This window comes from Phaethon aethereus, assembly GCF_964289735.1.
Source record: "Phaethon aethereus genome assembly, chromosome: 10".
Classification (NCBI taxonomy): Eukaryota; Metazoa; Chordata; class Aves; order Phaethontiformes; family Phaethontidae; genus Phaethon; species Phaethon aethereus.
This window is the reverse complement of record NC_138586.1, coordinates 8,345,564-8,371,241: the sequence shown is the minus strand read 5'-3', so window position 1 is coordinate 8,371,241 and position 25,678 is coordinate 8,345,564. Positions and strand designations below refer to the sequence as shown.

The 25,678-nt window shown below is 40.0% G+C and overlaps 1 protein-coding gene across 2 annotated transcripts in view; it reads right to left on the bottom strand.

Annotated features, from left to right (window-relative positions):
- TBC1D8B (TBC1 domain family member 8B) overlaps positions 1-25,351 on the bottom strand; it is a gene marked incomplete at its 3' end in the record, with an annotated part of 37,664 nt that extends 12,313 nt beyond the window's left edge. For both annotated transcript variants that reach the window (XM_082003973.1, XM_082003974.1), the window contains exons 1-9: positions 25,047-25,351; positions 15,034-15,144; positions 11,052-11,170; positions 10,185-10,410; positions 9,012-9,252; positions 7,360-7,567; positions 5,640-5,807; positions 4,170-4,319; positions 1,074-1,224 (exon numbers count right to left, since the gene is read on the bottom strand). In XM_082003973.1, coding sequence (XP_081860099.1) covers positions 1,074-1,224; positions 4,170-4,319; positions 5,640-5,807; positions 7,360-7,567; positions 9,012-9,252; positions 10,185-10,410; positions 11,052-11,170; positions 15,034-15,144; positions 25,047-25,176 — 1,504 coding nt within the window. In that variant the 5' untranslated portion in view covers positions 25,177-25,351. The remainder of the gene's footprint in view (positions 1-1,073; positions 1,225-4,169; positions 4,320-5,639; positions 5,808-7,359; positions 7,568-9,011; positions 9,253-10,184; positions 10,411-11,051; positions 11,171-15,033; positions 15,145-25,046) is intronic.
- Between the last annotated feature and the right edge of the window lie 327 nt (positions 25,352-25,678).

Genomic DNA, 25,678 nt, shown 5'->3' with positions numbered 1-25,678 from the left:
ACTACTAAGATACCTCATGAATCTCCAGATGTTACTGCAGTAAATGTATCAGAGTAATTCTACTGAAATTAATGGAATTACTCTGAAATGAAAACAAAAAAAAATGAAATAAAATAAGGCTTGGAAGAAATCTAAGTCACTTCCCAGCACAAAGTTGATTTTGACTTTTTTGTTTTATTGGGGGGGATGGCACGGGGGAAGCTTCCTTTCACCTACAATTTTGCCCAGGTTTTCTAGCAAACACAATACCTTTCCATTTGTACAGCTGGGAACAGCTTAGAAAAACTAGGCAAAGGACTGATATTTACCTAATTACTTACATAACTGTTATGTCAAGACCTTCCAAGACAGAGGTATTTGTCTGGTAACAGAAGCATGACCCTGATCAAGTCAGTGGCTGCTGCTTTTCTAAGTGTTTCAGTGAACGAGAACAGAAAGTGCACAGAGGTGTTGTAAAGCAGTGTCTTAATTCCCTGGGCCTCCATTTCCTCAAGTTAAGTGCCCTGACACAGGTGTGTTCTACAGAAGAAAGCCACAAAAGCACATTCAGAGCTGTGGCAAGAGATCCCATATGTGTTAGAAAGTCCACAATTTCTGTACATGTCACTTTAAACCAAGCAACAGCATACAACAAAAAGCAGCCAATCGATAACTGGGGCCAAATCCTCTGCCAGGAAAACATTTTGTGTGTGTGTGTGTGTGTGTGTGTCTGGTAACACTATCCTCTCAGAAAGCTCAAGTCAAAACAATTGAAACACAAGCCCACAAATATGCTTTTCTTTTTAGCAAGTAAGAAAGGCTTTGCTGAAACTAATTATCCCCTGAAACAACATGTATTCTTATTGTTATTTTTCAATTGAGTTTGTTGTACAAGAAGCAGGTTTAGTTTGAATCAATGCAAAACAAATTGACAAAATTACCCTGTTCATCATTTTGAAGTGTCTTTCTTCAAAAAGATTTGGATAAATTGCCAGAGGTAAGAGCATTTTTTGCCAGACTACGTTCAGTCAGTAACTAGAACATCCACACAGTAGAGTCCACAAAATGAATCTATTATACTTGCTATGCAATACCTGAGAAGAGCAGCCAGAGCTCTCCTCTTAATGCCTCCGGGATCCCCCTTACAACTAGGTCTCGAGTCTTCTTTGTTCGAAACATACTGACACCATGGCCACGTTCAATAAAGAGGATGTTCCAGGACTGTTCTTTCATTTTTTCTTTCAGCTATGAAAGGCAGAAGACAACAAGCATTTAGTATACTGGAAGACTTTCCTCACGTTTCAGAGAGCAGAGTGAAATTTTTCTCTCAGTTATATTCATATAAACTGGAAATGGCAGCACTGGCATCCATATTGATATGTGGAATGAATGCTGATGCACATCAGAGCAAAATCTAACCTCTGCACAGTATAAGTTTGGCATACAATGCAATCTCCTACATGACCTACTATTCTTTAAACTGTATTATTACAACAATGTCTGTACCAGATCAGACAAAAGGTAAATCTAATTCAGTATCCCATCTGACAGAAACCAACAGCAAGTGCCACAGGACTCTAGGGTCAAGAAAACATCTGCAAAATCCTCCTCCGTCTTCCAGCAAATAAAAGCACAGTGACCTCCTCAGCAGAAGCAATCTCTCTGAATACAACATGCAGCAGATTTTTCCCTGCAAATTGCTTTCTGAACCCAGACAAACCTGTCACCTTCTAACTTCACTGGAAGTCCCCTTCTCGCTGTATTAAGAGAGCGAACAATCACTCCCTTTCACATTTTTCAACCAACTCCGAAGTTCAACTTTTTCCTTACTTCTCACTTGAGACTGATTCCAACCCGTAAACAGCAATAATTGTATGCAAGCTGGATTTTCATTTTAAATGAAGTCATCATCATCTATTTGTTACGTTTTATTGTTCACTATTCTGCTAAACTTTTTTTCTTTTAAATCAATAGGTAGACATCCCTATTTGTTACCTCTAGATTGAACCATTTGCAACTTTGACACCACATCAGCAAAAACTCCGGTATTATCAAAGGACCATGAAGTACTAGGGACTTAAAGAGAGTAAATGAATAGTAATAAAGCAGTAAGACAGCTAACCACTGTGAGGTGCAACTGTGCAGAAAAATTCTACCATCACAGGTCTCCATAGTTCTAGGCATTCCAAAAATGCATTGCCAGCACAATGGATAAGAAAATTCAACATTTGATATAATTCCTATGGCAAAAAATCAGAGGCACATTAAGACTTCCTCTTGCAAGATTCTTTTTCAGCTATTTCCATGTAAATCTATAGATATGTGTTTGTATGATAAATACATACAAACAAATCTGCTTATCATAACTTGGGCCAATTTTAAAATATCCCATTTTTTATTGCTGCTTTGTGATAAACAGCGTAACATTTTCTTGGTAAAGCGTAAATCAATAGAAGAAAAAAAAAGATGGAATTGAATGAAAGCAATAGAGAAGACAACCAGGAAAAATAGGGTGAAGAGAAGGTTCAGATTGCTTATTTGTGGTGGCAGGTTTCTCTGTGCTAATTTGAGAGCTCTAACAAACAAACTATGTGAAAAAGTGTTTGGCCATGATGGTGCAATGAAATCAAGCAAGGGATTATTGGCAAAGCCAACTCACTGTCACAGATACCTGCTTAATTACTCTGATAAATTAACATATTTTGATTTCAACATGTCAATGAACTCCTCTTTGCTAACAGCAATAAAAATATACTAACTGTTACAGATGAAATAATATCCCACAGAAACTCAACAAGCAAAACAGGTTGCTTCCTTTTTTTGATTCATCATGCTTTGTTGCATTATATTCGTTGACAGATTTGGGACAGAATGGCTATAAATGGTGGAAAGGACACAGAAAGGTGGCATGACACCACTGTCATTATTCTCCCACAGTTTCTCAATCTTTCCTCAATTTATTTACATGTGCTCCGACTAGGAGCGAATCAATAGGAAAATTTGCAGGAGAATGACGTCTAGTTGGATTAAGGAGGGGAACTAATAGCCGAAAACATTTATGCCCTTATGCCAAAATTTTACATTTTATCAAATATTTATCAGCCAGACACAATGTTTTTACAAACTAGCAATTTCTGTCAGCATAGAAGATAACAATGTATGCATCTGAACTTCAGTAGGGCCAGCCATGTTAAGTAAAACCTGCTTCACAAAATGGAAAACTGGCAAAAATTCCCTATTCAGACAAAAGTGATGTTACAGGCGTTTCACCTGCAGAACAGGAGGAGGCAGAGATAGTAGAAACAGTGAAATAGATCCTTTGGAAAGCACAAGGTTACTAATAAACTATTGATTATGCACCTAAACCGTAATTCAATTTCTCTGAAGCAAAGCAACTGATGATCAAGTGCTCCAACCCATGTAAGGCTCCAAGGCTGAGACAGGGTGAGCATTGCCACTCTATTTTCTGTGCATGCAGAAGCAAGATTTTACATTGTTAAGGCAATTAAAGCTGCTGAAAGGAAAAGCAGTTTTTGTCCACTTTTGTTCAACATACTATAAAAAGCAGAACTTAAAAATATGGATTCCCTTTTCTCCTACCCAAAATGTGTTTATTTTCTGATATTTCTAATATCAAAAATTCCATATCTTAATTTACCCAGTTCTGCTGAAAGACTTAATTTTAAAACAAAACATTTCTGTCTTCTTGCACACACTATGGAGAAGCAAAAATATGATGTCCTAATGCAAAAACAATTAAAGAAACATTCTCCAGACCATAACTTTGTTAGAAGAAGTGCAAAAGAATGAAGCAAGGAAGAAATTAAGTCAATTCCTTGATAACATTCTCCTTGCTCCCAAAGAGTTTGTAGTGACTTTGTATCTTGACAATTCAGATAGATATGAAACATGCTCACTATCACAAAACAAACAGCCAGCTGTTCCTTAGGGGTAGAAAAGCAGGATGAATTAGCTTCATGAAGATAAGGCACATCATTATTAAACAAGATGCCAGAAAATTTAATGGAGTCATGAAGAATCACCCTGTGGACTCCAAATAGAGAAAATGCAAATGAAAGAAGACTGGCAAAGCCCCAAAGGAAATCAGCAGCCTTGCTTGAATACATTTTGAATATACTTCAGTCCTTTCCAGTTAGATTCCAAAAACTGTTGGCCATTTTATCCCTTACCATTTTAGAGTCTAGATTCTCAGCATCCTGAGGATGGTAGACGGTCATTAGAGCTTCTGTACTGACAGTTTTGCTGTTATCTCTCTGACCCATCTTTGACGGTCCCCCATCAAAATCCTTTGGGCTGTCAGAGGCAGAACTAGCTGCAACCTTGAAAAAAAAAAAATTAACAGTGGTAGTTATAAATGCCAAACAATCTTTCAAGGAGCAGCATTGCTACCAGAAACCGTTTTGTTTCTAGACCATCATTGTTAATTATATTAAGTTACAGGTACCAGATACAGACTTCCAAAATAAATGAAAAACAGCAATCCCTGCTCTGTACAGCTGGGCTTTCAGGAGGCTGCACTTGGAAAAAAAATCCATCTCTACAGTCAAAAACTTAATTATGAAAGGAAAAATATTCATAATGAGAACTGCAATAGATAGGGAGATCTGACCATCCATCACCACTGAAGTCAAAAGAAAAGCATTATGGAGCCATATACTGAACTATACAGAAATGCTGAGAGCATTTAAAAACCAGCATTAGAACCTGGATTGTTTTTCAAAACCTGATGGAAAAGAAAGTAAGAGAACCCAAAACAGAATGCATTCACAGTAGCACCATTGTTTAACACATTCTCTTTCATATGGCCAGAGAGTTATTTATTTTTCCACACCTGAAAACCAGAGGCACATGACTTAGCACAGTATGTCAAAATAACGCAGCTATAACCCAATCTAAAAGGGAATGCCCCTCAGCACCAGACCTTAGCACTCATCTCCCAGGGCTGTCCTATACCATTATCAGCTGAGCATTTCTGCTGATATCAAACTATCTTGCTTTTATTACTCATTTTTGCCTTTTAATCCTTAAGAATCAAAATCTCAAGGTGAAGATTTAGCTGATACGCTGATTATTTTCTACCAAAAGGTATTTATTTGTACGCTTCTCCACTCTTACAACTGTCACTTTAGAGGTTACTCCAGCTGTTCTATTTAATTTTTTTTCAGGGGAAAATCTTCAGGGAAGAGATATAACAACTATAGTAAGTAATGCTTGTTGGGGATGTTCTGTCATTGCTCTCTTGTTTCTTATTAATGAAACTACTCATACAGATTTCTTTCACATCTAGAAACAACGTTACAATCATTCCTCCAACTTCAGGAGTCAAATAGTCAGCTGGCAAAAACCGACATAGCTACACATGATTTTACAACAGACTGGTGGACTTCTATTCTAATGTGAAGTGTCTCAAGGCAAGAGATAGGAACATGATTTTTAAAGAGAAAAAAAATATATTTAGACAACTTGAAATCTAGAGGTATAGCAGACATTGTTACCCATTCTGTGTCTAGATTCAGACTTAAATACAAATGTATCACATTACACAGCAAAACACTGACCACCCGTGGACTCTTAGTAAGACTACACAATCTTATTCCTAGGAACAAGTACTAAGAAATTAGAATTAGCAGAGCAGTTACCTCTGTACTTATGGTGTGTTGTGGACTTGAAGTCGCATTGCATTTCATTCTGAGCTTTGCGACAAGCTGTTCGAAATCTCTAACCTCTGTGAAACGAAAAGCTGTTTTTCCTTTGGTGCTAATGCTGACTCCTCTGTTGGCTGGATCTGCCTTATCCACCCCTGTGACCTACAGCAGCAAGGATACATAAATTAAGCAAGAAATTTTACCAGTCTACTTCTAAAAGAGAAAACCTGTGTATGTGAAACAGTAGTATGAAGCACCACACAAGCAGAATTAGTAACGTAAGTAACAAACTCACTACTTTGAAAGCTCATGGGTCTGGAGCACAAGGTAATACATATTATGTGATAGATTTTCAGAGTACCAAAAATCTTTGAAAAGGTTTTCCCAGCTTTGAGTGCTGAGCTTATCTGAAAATCTTGCCTCCTTCTACCTGCTGAAGCTGTTACTCTTTTTCTTACCATCCAAAAGCAGACAAAACATGGCTTTTGCAAGTAATCAAATGAAGCACTTTTCACAAGAATGAATTTCCACTGAGAATACCCTTCAAAGACAGCTGTCATAACACATGACAGCTGGAGCTGATTTTAATTGCCATGATGGAACAGTTACAGATTACAGCATTTAATACACTTTAATAAGTACAAGTAAGGCAATCATGAATACCTAGACTGACTGCCATTGCTGATGCTTTTACATTGTTATAGGTAAAGAAAGACCAACCGAAATAAAGTAACTCTGCAGTACTGCAGAACAAATACTGTGGGCCTGACAATCCACAAGAATAAATTTAGAGTCAGTTCCTTTCACACAGCCTCTTCTTGTTTTTCACCGGTTATGGAGGTCTTTATTGTTTGCAGGACTACTTAAAGACAATCAAATAAATTGCTTTATCTGGGTGGGGAAATTAGCTCAGCTCACCCCCCATGTCAGGTGTCTTATGTCAGGCAGTATGTACACACAGCAATTACAGAACCTGGTTAATTTTTAGCCTATTGTAAAATACGTCTGGGTGCTAATGAAAAGTTTTTAACACTAGAAGACTAAAATGTGAGAATGTCCCAGATCCCATGAAGTCAAGAGAGGGATGGAGAAGGGTTTGGTTTTTTTTTCCAGAAGTTATTCCACAATCTAGCTATAGTACTCTATAGAAATATGAACGCTGTGTCCTTTACAATGTGTTTCTTATGCAGTCTGTTGAGACTATCAGCTGTAATGGCTTTGATACTTGATCACTGACAACTGCCGATGGATTTTCCTACAGATTTTTTCAACAGACAGCACTGCTCAACTGCTGCAAAAAGAATTGCACTACTGAGCTAAGAAAGAAACACGGCAGAGCAATTACTAATCTTCAAGATCCTCTACCCCTTCCAATTCTTTACTTTTTGTCTTGAGGATCTCTCATTAACCTAACTTCAAGCATTAAGCATAAGCTTTTTCATTTTAAAAAAAGTATCAAAAAATTTGGATTCTGTTCCCAGGCATAGAAATCTGGGAACAGAACAGAAAAGGGAAAAGGGATACAGGGAACAAAGCTGAAACATGAAAGCAGTTCTATAAACCTACAAATAGAATTCCTACATGCAGTATCCAAGGTGGGGGAAATCTACGACATCATGTAAAGTAAGCAGATTCTAATGAAAATCTGCTAAAATGGCATTAAACTACACAAGTGCAAAACTTCTGGTATAACTGGCTCTGGAGTTTGCATTACCTCTCTTAATGGAATGATTACACTGCACAGGCTGCCATCCTGGCTAGCAAAGCAGATGTAGTTTTCCGAAATGCACATTTTCCCGTGGGTGTTGTAATGACTGAAAGGAACCCATAAAAAGCACTCATGAACTTCCTTCAAGGTCTCTTCTTTGGGTAGCCTGAAGAATGCGCTAAACTGCTGACTGTGGGCACGGCTCTCCAGGCCTCTAGATTAAAACCAAAAGAAAAAACAGGGGAGGAGAGAGAAAAAAAAATTAGGTAAGTTTAAAATGTCTTTACAAATACAAAAGTTAAAAATACCTTGGGAAAAGACAGTAAAACATCACGCTCTCCCATAATCCATGGGGTCGATCTGGAGCGTTCAATGTTTTGCCTGAAGAGGCAACAAAGGGCAGGACCACATCTAACTACATGCACTCACTTAACAAAATACTTAAATACTTCACTAAACAGGAATAGATTCAAGCATGTTCTACACAGTAAAGCACTTTGCTGAATCAGGCCTGTAGGTAGTGCAGAAAAACATACTAATAGCCTCATGCGCTCTGTTTCTCCACCCATCAGAATAATCCATTTAAACCTAAAACAAGTTTTGGCTTGACAGAGGGTTAATTAGTCAAAAAACACATGCCATGGGCTAATTCTTCACAGGTAACTGCAGCCAGAAACAATGTTTTGGTTGTAGAGCAACATCCCTCTCCAGCATTACTACCAAACTGAGGTATCAATTACCCAGGAAATACAACCTAAAATAGGTTTTATCATCAGTGTACTATAAAACTAAATAGCTTTTTCTTTCTTGAATCATAGGTGCATGGAGCTTTAAGTAGGAACAATTATTAGAAAAATGCTTTATCATAATTTCTGATCTGCAGGTAGGTGACATTTCCCAACAAAGATTTAGTCCCTTTATGTGAATTTCAATTACCTAACAAACAACTGACTTGCTTTTCCTGGTTACTTTTCACAGTAAATAGCTGTGGTCCACAGATCAAAACCTGAACATTTGACTGAGAATTTGGGCAGTGCTCTGAGGAAAAGGCAAAATTTGCTTCAACAGAAACCAGAACTGAAAAGAAACCATAAAATTACTACAAGGAGTAATCATACACCTTCCTTGAGAAGGAAGGACCCTAACCATCAGGTTACTTGCCTACACATCTTTCCCACTGCCTAAAATACTGCCGTAAATAAGCAAAGCCATGCACCCATCTGCAACTCATTGATCTTAGCATCCATGTCCAGTGGCAGAAAAGCCATGCAGTTATTATTTATGCATGTTTATGAAATTATTTATTCTCCACCTTCTTCTTCTTCATCAGGTCTCTTTGCAGACTTTGCAGCTTCGTTCTTCATTTTCTAATCCGAAATGCTAGAATGCTTTTTAAAAAAAACCAACTACTATAAACCCTATAGTGGAAGACAAGCTCTGAAAGTTTGATCACTTCACGCCTTCACATGGACTTTTGATACTGCAAAGTAACAATAAATTACAATGTCTCACATTGCTTTGATCCCAAATTTTAATGAACCACTTGTTTAAGAGAACACCAGCTTTGCTGACATTTACATATCTCCTTGAGACAAGGATTCTCTTCCCCTTTGTCTAAAAAGTAGTGGGCCCACAGCAGGTAGACTCTAGCATATTACCTCTTGGTGATCTGCAGGGGATCATGAAGGACTAGGTCATTTTCAAATGTCTCCTTGTCAAAAAGTCTCCTAACAGCATAGTTTGCCAGCTGCTCCATGAGAAGGAATGTTTCACTAATGTGCAAAAACATGGAAAAATAATGATCTTCCCCACGGGAGCACACATGAATGCTCTCTGTCAGAATCACATTGGAAGTCTTCTCAAGTTTTGATATTTCATCCCAGGAGATAATAAGTTTTACTGAAAATACAAATATAAGCAGATGTGAGTAACTTCTCATTAGCTGCTACCCTCGTATTAAAAAAAGAAAAGTACTAGTCGATAGCAATAATAAAATATAATTAAGCAATATAGTTAAATGATAGCACATTTGAAAAAGGCTACAAACTCACAAGCACAAAAAATACGCTCTTCGCAATTCCTATAAAATAATTCCATTAGAAAGAATTTTATAGAAAGAAAAACATTAAAGACACACCATGTATGAAAATACAAGCTTACATCACCTTTTCCTCGCTCTCACGTCAAACTGCAAATTGCAAACAAACACCATCATATAAGATACCTCACTTTAACAGTTTACCAATAGGGCTTCTTAGAGTAAATCAAACAAGTATGGGCATTTAGAGGAACCGTGCCCATTAGCTATGACAGTTCCCAATACAAATGAAAATTAGCTTAGAAAGGATCCAACGTTCTTTACGCTTTCTAATTTTCATGTAAATACAGTTATAGCTCACACTATTAGAGGCATTTATCTGAGCATCTCAAACAGGGGAAAAAAAAATATGTGCAATTATCATCAGTGTGTAGTGCACCCTTGTGAAATACTAAGTCTGTGTGTGAAGAAGTAACTGTAATCCTCACAGACTAAATTAATATGCAGCATGAACTAAAGATGACGGACAACCTTTAGTTACAGCCAACTACAACAGATCTGCCTTCGCTCTGAAGCTTATATAGAGGAAGAAAACTAATGGACATTGTGTAGTAAGCTACACAAATGTATTCACTTCCATAAGGTATTTTACGTTTGCATTTTTTGCTGTTCTGTGTTGACATTTGCTTACATGGCAAAATAGTTCCCTTAGGACACAAGAAGAATTCTTCCAAATCTGAAAGATAAACAGTAACATGTGAAGGGACTACGCTTAGTATAGAAGCTTACTTACTTTCTGCTCCTAGCAAAAATGAGTAAAAGCTAAGGAAGTTGGTACTAAGATAAAGCCATCCTTGACAGGGCACTCTGCCCTTCCAATAACTGCATGAGTAATATGTAACCAACTTCTCCTGCTCTGGTAATCCGAAACACTTTTCAAACTTCATAAGACCTTCACGAAACTTTTCAGGATCTTCTTCCTTCACAAAAGAACCTTTTCCCTCTTCAGCAATCAAACCCTAAAAGAAAAGACCAGTTACTTTATATATGCATCCATATGAGTGGGTGTCATATATATGTATGCACCTGCATACATACAGTGTAGCATTCCTCCAACAGCACAGTATGTTTTAGAACAAGAAGAATGGTGTGAGGATCAAAACATAGGTCACAAATCAAACATGCTATTTCAGACTCATCCACCAAGTTTCCCACACAACTTAGACAAGACACACATTCCCAGGTCTCCTCTTCCAAAATAGATGTATTTTCCTCACTTAATCACAAGAACTCCTGGGCTAAATATTTAGCATATATATAAAGTGCACTGTTGCACCTTCACAAAAATATACCATATACTTCCAAGGCATTACTAAAATTATTGTGAAATAATTTAGTAACAGTTTTAGACCACTATCTAAAGGTATCTGGTGTATCATTTAACAAGAAGAGTTTATGTCAAACAACCTTACTTAACTGTGGGGCACATAAACAGGACCAATGGAGTGTGCTGAAGTTAACAGCCACATACTACTCAGTCAGAAGCATGTGGTATTACAATGCTGTCCTTTGATATTCTAAAGAGGACACATTATTTGTGTACATTTAGGGGAAAAAAATACTTAGCCTTTCCTAATTATGTCATGTGCCTGTTACTTACTCTTATCTTTCCCTGGACAAAGCTGGTAATATCTTCATTTGAATCAAATACTGATAAAGTCTTCATAACATTGCGTTCCAACCAGTCCCAATGTTCTGTTATTTCTGCTCTGCTGGATCCTGATTGAAAGAGGAAGTTAGTATTACTTAAATTAGAACACACTTTAATAATTTCACTAAAAATATTAATCAAGAGAATACTTAGCAAATTCTCAGTTCACAGAGTAATTTAGATATACAAGTCCAAATCACAAGTCTCAAATATATTGTCCAACTCTTGTGTACGCTAAAAATGTATTTGGTGTACATTAAAAAGGTGTACCGCTGTGGTTTTATCTTTCAAGCCCTTTATGCAGCTATATTCCTAGCCTTTACATCCAGAAGCAGTTCAGCTTTGTCACCATTGTGTGGCTCAGTGCTGAACGCTGACTTGGACTGACAGTTCCTTCAGCTCAGTAGTACCTCCCCGCAATGCCGATGCCAGAGCATTGCTAGAACACTCCCAGTCTAATAGCGTAGACAGTGGGAAATGTGAGATCAAATTCATGAGACTAAGCAGAAAATGAAATCTGGGCCTTTGATATCCTCAGCTTTGATCACTGGCCCACAACAGTTTCCAGAGTAGAACTCCAAGATTTAGACCTGCCATACACAATCCCTTCTAACAACTGTAAGGACGTAAAGCATATATCACCGTGACCAGGGAGGTAGCAAAGGTTTCTCTTTGAATTCTTCAAACAACCATTCATGCTGCTTACAACAATCAATTGCTACTTACTTGTGCTCAGTATAAGTCATGGTTTTACCTCATTCTCTGTCAAGTTACATTTTAACTATATTTCCAACCACGCTAAAGCTTAGGCAACCATCATTCAGGAAACAATGTCATTCTACCTATAATAAAGTCCTGCTTATGCTGTAATTCCAAACAACACATTGTTTTCATGCAATTGCAGGCTTCTACAAGAGGACAGAAGCACAGCTGCACCCCATATGGAAAACATATACCGGAACTAACTCCTGATGAAGGAAAAAATGGCTCACGGATTCATACAAGCTGAATGATCCTTGAAACAACGTTTGGCACCACCAAGGGTGGTCCTCTGGACCCTCTGGGACTCAAACACATGAGAATAAGGACTGCTTTCTTTTCTTCCATTACATATGTGCAAGAGGAGGAGTAATTTAAAAAAAACTGTTATCAGTAACCATAAGGAATGTAGAAACCATAGGGCCAAGGTAAAATTCAATGTTCCAAAAATATAAATACTGCATTTTCAAACACCATAGAGAGAAGCCAGCTTTGTTACTTTATTTACTTTACCCTGCTTTTTAATCTAGGTTTCAGAGAGCTATCACCTTTATATGGTGAATGTCACTGCAACTTTATAGCAAAGAAAAACCTATCTCACCTGAACTTCCAGAAATGCATTTAGATTACCGGTTTACATTAAATAGAAAGGAACGCTCTTAGCCACTAGCTACTTTTATAATTAGAGAAATGTGGCAGGCCAACTTCAAAATGCTTATGATAAATAATTTTATTCTTTTTATATACTCAATTACAAATTTATGCAAGTGGGAATAGGTAATAAGCAGACATGATACTAGTGAAACAACAGTAGAGGTCCAGCAAATTCAATACCGAGTCAGTTCTTTAAAGATAGTGGTTCCCCATCAGATGGGGAGAGACGGAGAGAGGGAAAGAGAGGGAAAGAATTTACAGTTTTGAATAAAGGGATTCTAGAATATAAATCAATTGGCAGTTTCATTTTCCACAGGAATGCTCACAATAAAATCAGTCAGTGCAATCACATACTATCTATACCCCCAAGCAAGAACACACCTTTAACAATTTCTTTTTTCTCAGCTTACTTTGTAAAGACTAGTTAAACAATTTTCCATGGACTCCACTGAATTAAAGTTGCCTTGGGAGTGAATAGAAATTGTTCTAAATACGGTTAAATAGTTAGACTGCACCACACAGGGTGGATTTGCAACAACACTTTAAAAAATTATATGAAGAGTAATTAACATAGCAATTAAATCACAAACTAATTATTTTTCTCAGACTACACATGTAGACCAATTATTTGAGTCACAGTGTGAATCAGAGGCACAGATGTGACACAGTGAAAGATGAAACTTTTTAATAAATATTTAAATGATTTAGGGGCACTGTTTCAGATCCTTAATATGCAATAGCAGGAACAAAATGTAGTCTCTTCAATTTCTTCACTTCGCAGAAGGAACAATCTGTTTTCTAACACAAAGTACAACTACTACATAATGTAGCCTTTTGTTGTAAAGTATACTTATGCAGCACCGAATTTATATAAATTCAGTCCTAAGGTGAAGATTACCCTTTGTATTTTCCCAAGGGCTGCCCTGATGGCATTAGAATTCCCCAGAGTATATTTTCAACAGATTTTTCAAAGTACCTTTTTGATAGCCTGTCAACAGCATTTCTGACTTCTTAAGAAGTTGTCCTAAAATTTTATTTACTGCCAATTCACAAACTGTTCAAATTCTATCAACTTTATAAGGCCGTCCTTTTAGTCACATGTAATGAATTACACTAAACTGTTACTAAACAGCTCTCTCACTGACTACTGCCCTTCAGAGAAGTCCTTGCAGAACATGAACAGAAGCAGATTAGCATTACAGCATGAAACGTGTAAATTATTAACTAAACATCTAAAAGAACAAATTTGTATGTTGAAAGTAGCTAACTGTGTAGAAAAGACAGCAAGAGGCACAATTTTTAATTTAAGGTAAGCAAGGAAGGTTCATAATAAAGCAATAACAGCAAAATCTAATGTAACAGCAGCATAGCACTTACTAGTGGAATTATCATGCATGTAAGTGTTTGCAGAATGGCAGATTTCCTGCAAGGTTCATCTTTTGCCACGGGCAACTAAAAGGAAAGCCTAGAGCCCAGAGAAGTCTAGATGGAGTCTTGTTTCTTTTAAAGAACACTACTAATTAAAAAAAAATTAAAGCATGGGAAAATGAACTCAAATACATGGTCCTTTTTCACTGTAATTATAGATGTTTTCAGAGTTTTCAATAAGCCTAAGAAATAGATTAATTCCACAACAGTAAATTTTTTGCATTGTGGTGGTGCATAAACCACATGACAATATTAATTAATTTCAATATAAAGATAAGACCATGCCTCAAAAGAAAAACCAGTGATACATGTAAAGAATAAAAGAGTCCTCTCAGCTTTTGGAATGGAGGTCTTTTTAGACATCTAGTAGTTAAGCAGCCTGTATAAAGGAATAAAGACTTTCTTTTCAGGAGAAGCTGCAAAACTTAAAATAAATAATTAAAAAAAAAAACAAAACACAACAAAATAAACCCATACATGCTATCAAAAACCATGCTCTATGAAAAATCACATACTCCACTCTGAAGGTCAATTTTCTTTTCCATTTCTTACTGATTAATAACGCAACGTGAGAAAGAGAGAAATTCTTACACTATGAGAGCAACAGATACGAGGAGGAATTCAGCTCTGACCATGACTGGGAACCTGGCTCATTTTCACAAGCAAAGATAAAGTAGAAAAAAACATTTGGATAAGCAGCTCCTGTTATTCCTACCTACAGCACACTTAGTACTCCCAAGGGTCAACTTATCCCAGTCATCCTGAACTGTGCCAAGTTACACTTGCAGCTTACAGAAGAAAAGATTGTGCCTCTGTCACTCTTGAAGAAAGCACTGAGGCTTCAGTACCTGATGGACTACTGCAGAAAGCGGGCTATCGGAAGTTGTAATACGAAGAGTCCATAGGTATATTCTGAAAAACTGGAACCACACACTACTGTCAATCACAGGTTTGCAAACAATTTTAAACCATTCAGAGGTCACAGGAATGGATAATGATGTGAGAGGATTAATCCAAAAATGGATTCCATCTTTGTTACCCTCATTTTTCACTTTATAAACTCAGATAGCTTCTAAATCATAGTACATACCGCATGCAATGGACCAGTAGACTTGAGAGTCTGGTGTCTGATGCAGGATGCGAAATGGGGCAACTTTCGATGTAGAATCCAACACCGCATCTAATGTTCCCACGAGAAGACCTGTTGCGTTTAAGAAAACGTATACAGCATAGTGAAACTAAGGTTTTGAAACGTACACTCACTTCTGATTCCTTCCTTAGTGAACAGGAATGCTACTCAAGTAAGGACTAGTGAACTCTGACAAAAAAAGAATCACAAATGAGTAAAGCAAAAAGTGCTCCTAGAGGAACCTCTTTGGGAGGTGATGATGTTTTGATCCAGTAAAAGCCATTATAAACACAAAATGAGAGTGAAGACATTCTTTGAGATGAGCCCCTTGGAAGCGATAGCCATGGTAAACCAGAGGACAACCTAAAAAGTAACATGGTAGTTCCCAGCCTTCAATAAGCACAAGCAGTAACTGAACTACCTCTTAGTCATTTACTGTTGTTCTGGTTTCCAATCACAGGAAACAGCTCTTAGGAGACTGTGATTCCATTATGTCTGATTTTTATGAAAATCCCACAGTTTTTACAGGGGAACATCATACTTTCTGTCCATACAAACATTTTGCTGCTCATACCACACTACAACTAGAAAAAGCCTGACATTCGTCATAAACAGTCTGTCAGGTGACTCCTACATAAAGTATGGAACACTAATATTTCATTGTACCACCACATGTGTAAGTATATCACATAAAGTGCATTATTCCCATATAGATTATACACCCAAGATATAATGGGTGCATCACCTCCCTGCCACTAAATATTGAATTAGCTCCTAGTAAGCTAGGAGAAGATCAAAGAAGAAGCAGAATTCAGATCAAAATATACTAATTTCATTAATGAGAACTACTCATCTCTCCATAACTGGGAGCAAAAATTTCCTGAGAAAATGAATATGCCTTTTATCTTGGCTGCCAAAATCATTCTTTCTGCACAGTGACAAAAATATTAGCCCAGATACCTCAAAAGTTCCTTTCAAACCTAAGAATCAGGGAATTCTCAAAGAAGAAAAATCCATACAGAAAAAATACAAGCTTTTGAATACTGATGCACAAATAAACCTTCTTCTTCTTGTTACAACAAAAACAAAAACACAAGCAACAACATCTTATGCTTCCTTCCTGTATTTCCTATGCTTGCCATCCTTCTAGCATGGCCACATAAATGGAAAGTTCAACTAACTAATCACACAGAGCTTTTACTCTCCTACAGAAGAACTGCAAAATAAGGGACAAGATTACTCAAAAAAATATGAGAGATGCAATTACCCAAAGAGATGTTGTAATGTCTGTTCCACATACCTGCTGAGATCATGGATGCAGGGCTTTCCCCAAAAAATGCTATTAGGGTAGAGAGCTTATATGCAAAGTTAATATATTCCTTACAGCACCTCTAAGTACCCTTGCATGCTTAATGGAAAATGATCTTTTGATTCAGGTTTTTAATGTTCCATAGAAGCATTAGATTTAGATAATTTCAAATGCATCCCTCAAAAGTTATTTCAGAATTTTTAGGTTGGCTTCTGGTATGTTTTGTTCCACCTTCTTTCCATTAACCCCCTCTCAAATTCTGAAAAATAACAATTGTGAGAGAATACAAGAAAGCGAAGTAAGACAAAATTGAGAAGCCAATTTTCAATTCTCAAAATTTCTCAAAATTGAGAATTGACAATCACCCTCAGAACATGGTTTTCCTAAGGATACACTTTCAGCATACAGCCTGTGTGACTACCTTACTGTGGCTATTCCAGTTGCAGAATGCTTTTCCTTCTCTTCAAAAAAATGGAAGTGAATAATAATGAAAAACACAAAAAAAACCCAAACCCAAAGACCAGTACATTACATCAACCAAAAACATCATCTTGTCTTGTCTGCAATTCATAGATTGTAAGTTACTGTTGGAAAGCAAAGATTTTTTCTAGTTTCCAACTGAAGTCAGACGTTGAATAGATAACATTTATGTCTGTTTAAAGAGCTTTGGCTTACTGAATGACTCATAACACTGAGCTGATCTCAAAGTTGGCCTTCCTTCAGCAAATGTTTTATTATTTCGTTCACAATTCTCCTAATATAATTTTCTGTTACAATATACAGTACAAGGACATTACTCACCATTTATAAGGTTAATGCAACTACTCGGCTTGAGAGAATGAGTACAGCAGTGCACTAGAAAGCAGTATACCTCAAAATGCTGTAATGGTTTCCATCTACTTGGAAGGTCGTAAGCTGCATCAGGTGAGTATCAGTCACTTCAACTGTCCCACTAGTCAATATTGATTTGTCCACAGATGTGACACAGACTACAGTTTTATGAAACATTTTCAGTTTCATAGCTGCTTGAGTAAAACTACTGGGAAATACCCTAGATATGTAAATAAATAAGGTAAAATACCCTAGAAAATAAAATAGAGGGCAAGGAATCCAGAACAGCTTTGAAATAAGGATGTGTTCTTCCCAAAAGTCTCTAAAACACTTGGTTAACAAAATACCAACATTAACTGCAGAGACATGCACCAAAACAGATCAGCAATGAATTTTGCTCTCAGTTGCACCAATTTATGGCAATAAAGCAAATATGTTACATGAAAATAACTGCCCAGGATTTTGCCATGTGGGGGCAACACCACTTTGTTCTTCTGTATTCATGTCACCACGTACATCAAAAGAGTACTAATATTCACTTTTTTTTTGGTCCTTTTCAACCTACATTCTCAAAAACATTTTTTTCCTGGAATAGCTCTCAGTGACATCTTTTTTACTGCTGACAATCTTCTTTATTTTCAATAGGTATATCATATCCAGCAATCTGACTACTTCCTATCCTTTGTGGGCCTAGTGTAATGCAAACAGAATGAGTTCCATTTTTCTGATGAAGAATCATAAGCAAAGAAAACATGCTGTTGTCTTTTTTTAAGAGAGCACTATTGTTCTGAAGCAAAGGTAGCACAAGCTTGTTCTCTCCTCTAATGCATAACAGTACCTTTGAGGTCAATAATTAATCGTATTAAAACTGGATCACACAGCCTGCTGATTTGCTACATTAGAAGTGTTAAGGGACATTAATATAAGACTGTAAGAATTCCTTACAACCAGAAATGTTCTATTAGCACAACACTGGTCAGCCCCATTACACTAGGGATTCTGAAAAGTAGACACTGATGTACAGCTGAGTTCTCGCTCTTAGTTTATTTACATCATCATAAAAAGGAGCTGTTTGAAAATACTGTAAAAGCTTTCCCTGAGTGGCAACAAATGCAGAAAGTGATAATCTGCAGCTACAGTCAGCTGCATTTTGGCAATAACGGTTCACTTCTACAATCTGAACAATTCAACGGATAATCAGAGCAGCACCAAAGGGGAAAAAAGACTGCAAACCAAGTAAGTTTGTGATAGATAACTGTGGTAGGTTGACCTTGGCTGGACACCAAGTGCCCACCAAGCTGCTCTACCACTCCCCTCCTCTGCAGGACAGGGGGAGAGAAAATATGATGAAAGGCTCATGGGTCGAGATAAGAACAGGGACATCACTCAGCAATTACTATCACAGGCAAAACAGAATCAACTTTTGGAAATTAAATTAATTTATTACCAATCAAATCAGAGTAGGGTAATGAGAAATAAAACCAAATCTGAAAACACTTCCCCCCACCCCTCCCTTCTTCCCAGGCTCAACTTCACTCATGATTTTCTCTACCTCCTCCCTGCCAGCAGCACAGGGGCTGTGGTCAGTTCATCACACCTTGTCTCTGCCACTCCTTCCTCCTCAGGGGGAGGACTCCTCACACTCTTCCCCTGCTCCAGCGTGGGCTCCCTCCCACAGGAGACAGTCCTCCACAAACTTCTCCAGCGTGGGTCCTTCCCATGGGCTGCAGTTCTTCATGAACTGCTCCAGCCTGGGTCCCCCACGGGTGCCGTCCTTCAGGAACAGGCTGCTCCAGCCTGGGTCCCCCACGGGTGCCGTCCTTCAGGAACAGGCTGCTCCAGCCTGGGTCCCCCACGGGTGCCATCCTTCAGGAACAGGCTGCTCCAGCCTGGGCCCCCCACGGGTGCCGTCCTTCAGGAACAGGCTGCTCCAGCCTGGCCCCCTCGGGGTCCCAGGTCCTGCCAGCAAACCTGCTCCAGCCGGGGCTCCTCTCTCTCCCCACGGGGCCACAGGCCCTGCCAGGAGCCGGCCCCAGCGCGGGCTGCCCACAGGGTCACAGCCTCCTTCGGGCATCCCCCTGCCCCGGCGTGGGGCCCTCCCTGGGTACGGGTGCAGATCTGCTCCCCCGTGGAGCTCCATGGCCGCAGGGGCACAGCCGGCCTCCCCGTGGGCTTCCCCAGGGGCTGCCGGGGAACCTCTGCTCCGGCACCTGGAGCCCCTCCTGCCCCTCCTGCTGCTCTGACCTGGGGGTCTGCAGGGTTGTTGCTCTCACATATTCTCACTCCTCTCTCCAGCTGCAGTTGTGATCGCACAGTTTTTTCCCCCTTTTTAACTCTGTTCTCCCAGAGGTGCTGCCACCATCACTGATGGGCTCAGCCTTGGCCAGCGGTGGGTCCGTCTTGGAGCCGGCTGGCACTGGCTCTATCAGACACGGGGGAAGCTTCTAGCAGCTTCTCACAGAAGCCGCCCCTGCAGCTCCCTGCTACCAAAACCTCGCCACGCAAACCCAATACAATAGCAAACATCCTTCATTTTGATCAGATCTCTCTCATACCTCAGGAGCTAAAACCACTTCCAGGCATTCTCCTAAGCTTTCAGCATGCAATTCTGAGGTACACAAAGAGATTCCAACAAAGGATACCTCACAGAAAGAAAACCTAAAGCAACCTTAAGAGAGGTTTTAAACAGCTATGTCCTGACAACTAGAATTTCTAGGTTGAAAGGAGTATAATTGTGAAGAATAAATATAATGAACTTTAAATTATTTTTAGTTGTTTTTGTACCGTAAGGTCAAACTGTTAACAAATTGTGAATTAAAAAAAAAAAATCTTGAAGGCAACCTAGATACAACTACAAGGAATAAAATTAATAGTATGCGAAACATACAGGTGTACTACAAAACTGAAATCCATTGCATAAGCAAGCAAAGACAAATTCAAGTACCCCAACTACAATTTAAATGGACTGTACTTTTCAGCAGAACTTTTTAAAAAATCAGAAGATGAAGGTCCATTGAAACCAAAACTACCAGAATAACATAGCAGATGCTATGTAACATCTACAAAGGCTTCTCTGGCACAGGATATAATATCGGGGGAGAAACACACAACCAGAGTGAATTGTTGCCAAATTACAATGCAGGAGACCCAAATTGTAAATCCCTACTACAGTAAATATTTATTTACAGAGACAGCACAATTCCATAACAGTAAATAGTTTTACAGAGCATTTTGGTTCAGGTTTTTTTTTTAAAAAAAAAAGACTGAAGCCCCAGTTTTCACTAATTAAACTAAGATACAAACATATACCTTATAAAACATGAAAAGCCATCGTCTCTGTATATTTGATTTAAAACACATGAATGCCAACTTGTGAATAACACCCTTTTTCCTGTTTCCTCAAATTAAGCACAGAACTCTTTTTTTCCTTAATTTTATTTCCCTGGTGAACTTGATCTCATGACTAAGAAACCTCAGCTTAATGAAATACTGAGCATGGGCTGAGATGCAAATGTTCTTAGTCAATTGAGATGTAAAACAGCTTAGTTTAAGCCTTCAGTGAAAAAAGATTTCATCTCCAGGTACAATAACTCAAGTACATTATGGTCAGTGGTTATGACTCAGGTAAGACAACAGTTACTCATTAAACTAAGGTGTGTATCCAAGCCCTTGCGTGGCAATCTATCTTGCCTATCTGTGGCAATAAAGATATCCTTGAAAGAAGGGAAAATCAGATGCACAACTCTGAAAAAAGGCAAGTATTAGTCTCCTTGGTAGGTACAGAGAAAAGTATTACAAATATCACAGCTCCTCCTTATCTTTGCTTCTGTACAGCTAAAAAGCTGTATAACACAAATTGGGAAGCGTGTGCTGGTCATTTTCCTACCTGCCATCCCCAAATATAAGTTCTTAACAGAGATGCACTGCAAAATAATCTTGGCTACAGCTCCTGAAAAAAATATGCAGCATAGATAATTTCAGATCTTTATTAGCCAGCAAGTGTTCCGTTTGGTTCCTATCACAGTTGAGGACCTGCAGTAAGCAAGCCACACCAAAAGCTCAGTGTGATAAAACACCAGTAAATACAAGTGATTTCTGCCATTTATTCTACTAGTGTATATTTAGTGATGTCACACCACAAACCTTTAAGTTTTGAAAAGCAAGCATCTTCTCTGCTGCATTCCAAGACTAGCTACAGTGCAAGTTTCCTCTCTTGTCCTGCAGTTCCTACCAAAATAAAATTCATTAAGTTTGTACAAAGATCACCAAGTACTTTTTAAACTGTTCCACCTCGAAATTCTGTTAGAGAAAAGGTCTTTGCCATTGACATGCACTACTTGATAATACTTTAACATTATTCCTTTTGGCAGATACCAGATAAGGAAAATTTCCCCAGAGCACACATACAAGCCTAGCTCTGTCTCCCATTCCTCCAAACTCCTCTGCCTGTGATCTAGCCAGCAATCAAGCAGACAACAAGCTACATCTTTTAAAAAGCAGGAATACCAGCAGGGGTCTTGTGCAGATCCAGGGTGGCAAATAACTGCCGCAGGAAATCCAGGACTTGAAGAGTCAGGGTTTTCCCCTGCCTTTCCAAGCACAGCACATACAAGCAGGGAAGACTAGTTTAACCATGTATTTCATTGATAAGTTTTCCTCCTCTCACAGTTGAATTCTACTTGAATTTCTCAAGCAGAAAGAGGCAAATTGAAACAATGGAAGCAGAAAACAAATAAATTGCTTTCTGACATTTCAGTGAAAAATTGGTATTTTATGACACCAAATACTCATTCGTATAACTACTCCAGGAATACCCATCTCCTAATTAAGGTTCTGTCTAAACTATAACCAAAGCAACATCTTTGTGACTGACATGCTTAATCTCACTAGACCTTGGTCACGGCACGTGCATTCACAACACAGGTTTTGTGTCATCACAACTGCGCTTCAGCACATGGGCCATTTTACTTAACTATATTCTTACCAATACACTCTAGAAAACCCTAGTAGCTCTTCCATAGCGGTTCTGCAGAAGACAGAACAACCAGAGGACATGGTCACACAGCTATACTGCCAGACATACAGCACCATACTTTGGGCCAGTCTACTGCATGCTGAATTATCAGATGTAGAACCAGTCAAACAGGTTACACTATCTGTATCCTTAGGTGAGGTCTAAGAAAGAAAAGAGAACGAAATGTAAAGCTAAACAGGTAAAGCTCTTACCTGCAGGAAGAGGGCCAAGGCTAGCAAAACAAGCACAAGACAGTTCTGTCCATTTTTATCCACACTAGCCAACTCAGAACTATGCTGCAAGAGCTAACTGTATCATCTACAGACTCCTGCTGTAACAGTCAGTCCAGAAGGGTCATACTAACAAATCCCACTGCAACCTTCCTTCTAAACCTAGGACAGCACCAAAATTCCCAGCCTTCCTTCAGGTAAGTGTCTCTGATGTCATCTGTCTTTTTCTCCTTGGTCTGTACCTTCTCCAGCTATTGGCTGCTTCCTCAAAACTCACATCTCCCCTCCTCAAAGTCTGTCTTACCAGATGTACTCCTGTATTCTTGGGAATCCTTTGCTACTGCCTCCTCAGCAAGTCCCCATTACTGCTATTCAAACCCTGCAGCACTGCTCATCTTTCTTCCCATTCCTGTCTTGAGGCGTTGTCCCTCTCTTCCCTCGAGACTTAGTCTTGCACTGCTGCCTGCCTCTTCCACTCCTAACTCCCCAGTTCCTCAACGCTGCCAGTCACCTCTAGCCTTGTCTCACCAGCTGAAAAATGCTGTTCAGGAGAACAAGATTTTATTTGGCACATTTGCAATGACCTCATAAGATAATAGCTGTTCATTGTTTTTTTCTAAAGTAAGCACTCACTTTCTTGAGTGACACATAGCAATATAAAATTAAAATCAGGCATAGCAGATTCTGCTTGCTTACACCTAGGAGGTTTGAATACTTTCAAACCTGCAAACACAAATATAACTGCGTTTTTTCGAATTTTCTTGTTAATCTTTCTTAATCATAATTTTAATTCAGTAACATCTCTTTTTGTTTCTGTCCAGTGAAAAACATAACTTGCACAGATGAAATCTGTATGAATCTAACATTATGAGAAAAGCTACAGAAATAAAATGTGCAATGCCACATTTAAAAAAAACATATTACAGGAACTACCCCATTCAAGTGTTTTTCCATGCTGACAAATGCCATTAAGGACAGAAGACTAGTGATGGAAGCCTCACCTTCAACAAGAACCAAAGGGCACTAGGAGGCTCCAGCTGTCTGTCCAGCTATAAGCCTATGAGGATATTTTTAAATTAACACCTAATTCTAGTTCTTATCACACTAGTGATAGAACTAGTCACAGTTCTTAAATGAATTTTATCACACAGAAAGACAACCTTCATACCAACTCAGCCTCCTTGGCTTCCAAAGATACCAAGGCAGAGTGGCCCACCTAGCCTGATGACCACAAGACTTCCAAGCTTGCAAAATATCACCATTGGTTCTAAGCCAAAGCCTAACATTATCTATCTATAATAATATGACATGCCTAGAAGAGAATTTGGGATTTTGTAATGCTTTCTTTTTACACTTTCCTTGCACCCTGCAAGTGTGCAGATGCCAGTGGAGAATGCCCACCTCCAGCGGGGAGGGCTATTTCTACACCTGAAATTCATCAGTTCGAAGTTTGGACTTTGTGTTTTTGTCCAGTAGCATGAATAAATGTTTCAACAAGACAATTCTGCCTCATGTTTAATACAGTTTACTTTATGATGACACAATTAGAGAGAGCTTAGAAAAAGCAGAGAGACGCAACTCTTGCAAAATACCCAAGAACCATATCCCACCCAGGAACAACTTTATTCTGCTTCCCTGTAGCATTTCTCCTTGACAGGGTCAATGACAGATGCCACCAGACTATGAAGGAGTCAGTTCTAGCCCAAATAGCTACCACCTCAACAGAGGTCTCAGTGGCACCTGAGGTCCCTGCAGTGCATAATGATATCAAATGAGAAGAATTAAAAATAGAAACTCAGCTCTATATCTTGAAGTTCTCATTAAATACAGTTTATTATATGGTGGTCAATGCCCTGTCACCTTTCTGACCCTCCCCTCCTCACAAGCTCCATCAAATTATATGCTTGTTTTTAAAATCAGTGATCAGCAATGCCTGACCAGGAGCTTATTTCAAGCAGTTTCAGATGCATGCAGGAAAAGGGTTTTGGAAATGAGCATCTTGCCAAAGCAAGACAGATCCGTCATTTCTTCTGACGTCTCCTCTTCCAACAAGCTGCAAATCTAAATCCGCCATGCCGTCCGTTGGAGCAAAGGGCTGTTAAGCTAGTACCAAGCGTTGGGCTACGGTGACCTCAGCTCTACGTACCACCCCAAGGGTGGCAGCTGGCCCAGAGCAGCCAGGTGCCCCAGAGCTGCCAGGATGCACATCCCCACCGGCTCTTCTGCCCACGGGCACCCACAGGCCCCGTCCCGCACGGAGAGTGCCGGAAACTTCATCAAACCTTCCTTTTCCCAGTGGGATGTCTTTTGAAATGCCTCTCTCATGCAAGGAAAAAGGACAGGGGTTAAAAAAAAAAAAAGAGGGAAAAAAAGAGAACCACACGAGAAACCCCACGAAGGTCAAGGGCTCCAAAACTCGGCCAGGCCTCCCCTCCTCCTTGCCCCTCTGGAGCGGGAGGTCCCAGGACCGGCAAACAGCCATCCTCCCCGCCAGCCCTTGCGCCGGCCCCCGAGGGACCAGGCCTGAGGCGGCCCCGCCCCGCCGCCGAACCGAGGGGAGACCCTGCTCCGGCCCCCGGGGGGGCAGTACCTGCCAGCCCGCCTCCGCCCTCCTCGCCGTAGCCCCGCCGCCTCTGCAGCACGAAGTACTGGTTGGAGCGCTCCTGCACCCACAGCTTGAGAGCATTTTTCAGCAGCACCTCCTCGGGCTTCAGCCACATCGTGCCGACCCCCTCACTCGCCGCCGCCACCGCCCATGCCCGCCGCGCCGCCCGGCCTCCCACTCCCACGTACACAGCCCAACTGCCAAGCGCCGCCGCCGGCGGGGGGAATGGGTGGCAGCGCTCCTGCCCCGAGGAATGCTGGGAACTGTAGTCCTCGTGGCCGACTGGCCGCGCAGATCCACTGCCTCAGGACTACAGCTCCCGTCGGGCCTTGCGCGGCCGCCCGCCTCCCGGGCTGTGCGGTCCCCGCCTGCCTGGCCGTCAGGGGCAAGTCGGAGGAAGGACGGGGGACGGGGAGGGGCCGCTTGCAGCCCCCAGAGCCTCGTCCCCGCGCCCGGAGGCGGCCCGAGAGTTACGGCTCCTTCTGTCCCACGGGCTCGGGGAGAGACTCTTCCTTCATCTCCCCGCACACGGCACCTCCCCCTGCCCCTGTCCGGGAGCTCTTCGGCCCCAACCTCGCTTCTGTCAGGCAGGGCCGCAGCAGGACCTCCCCGACGGG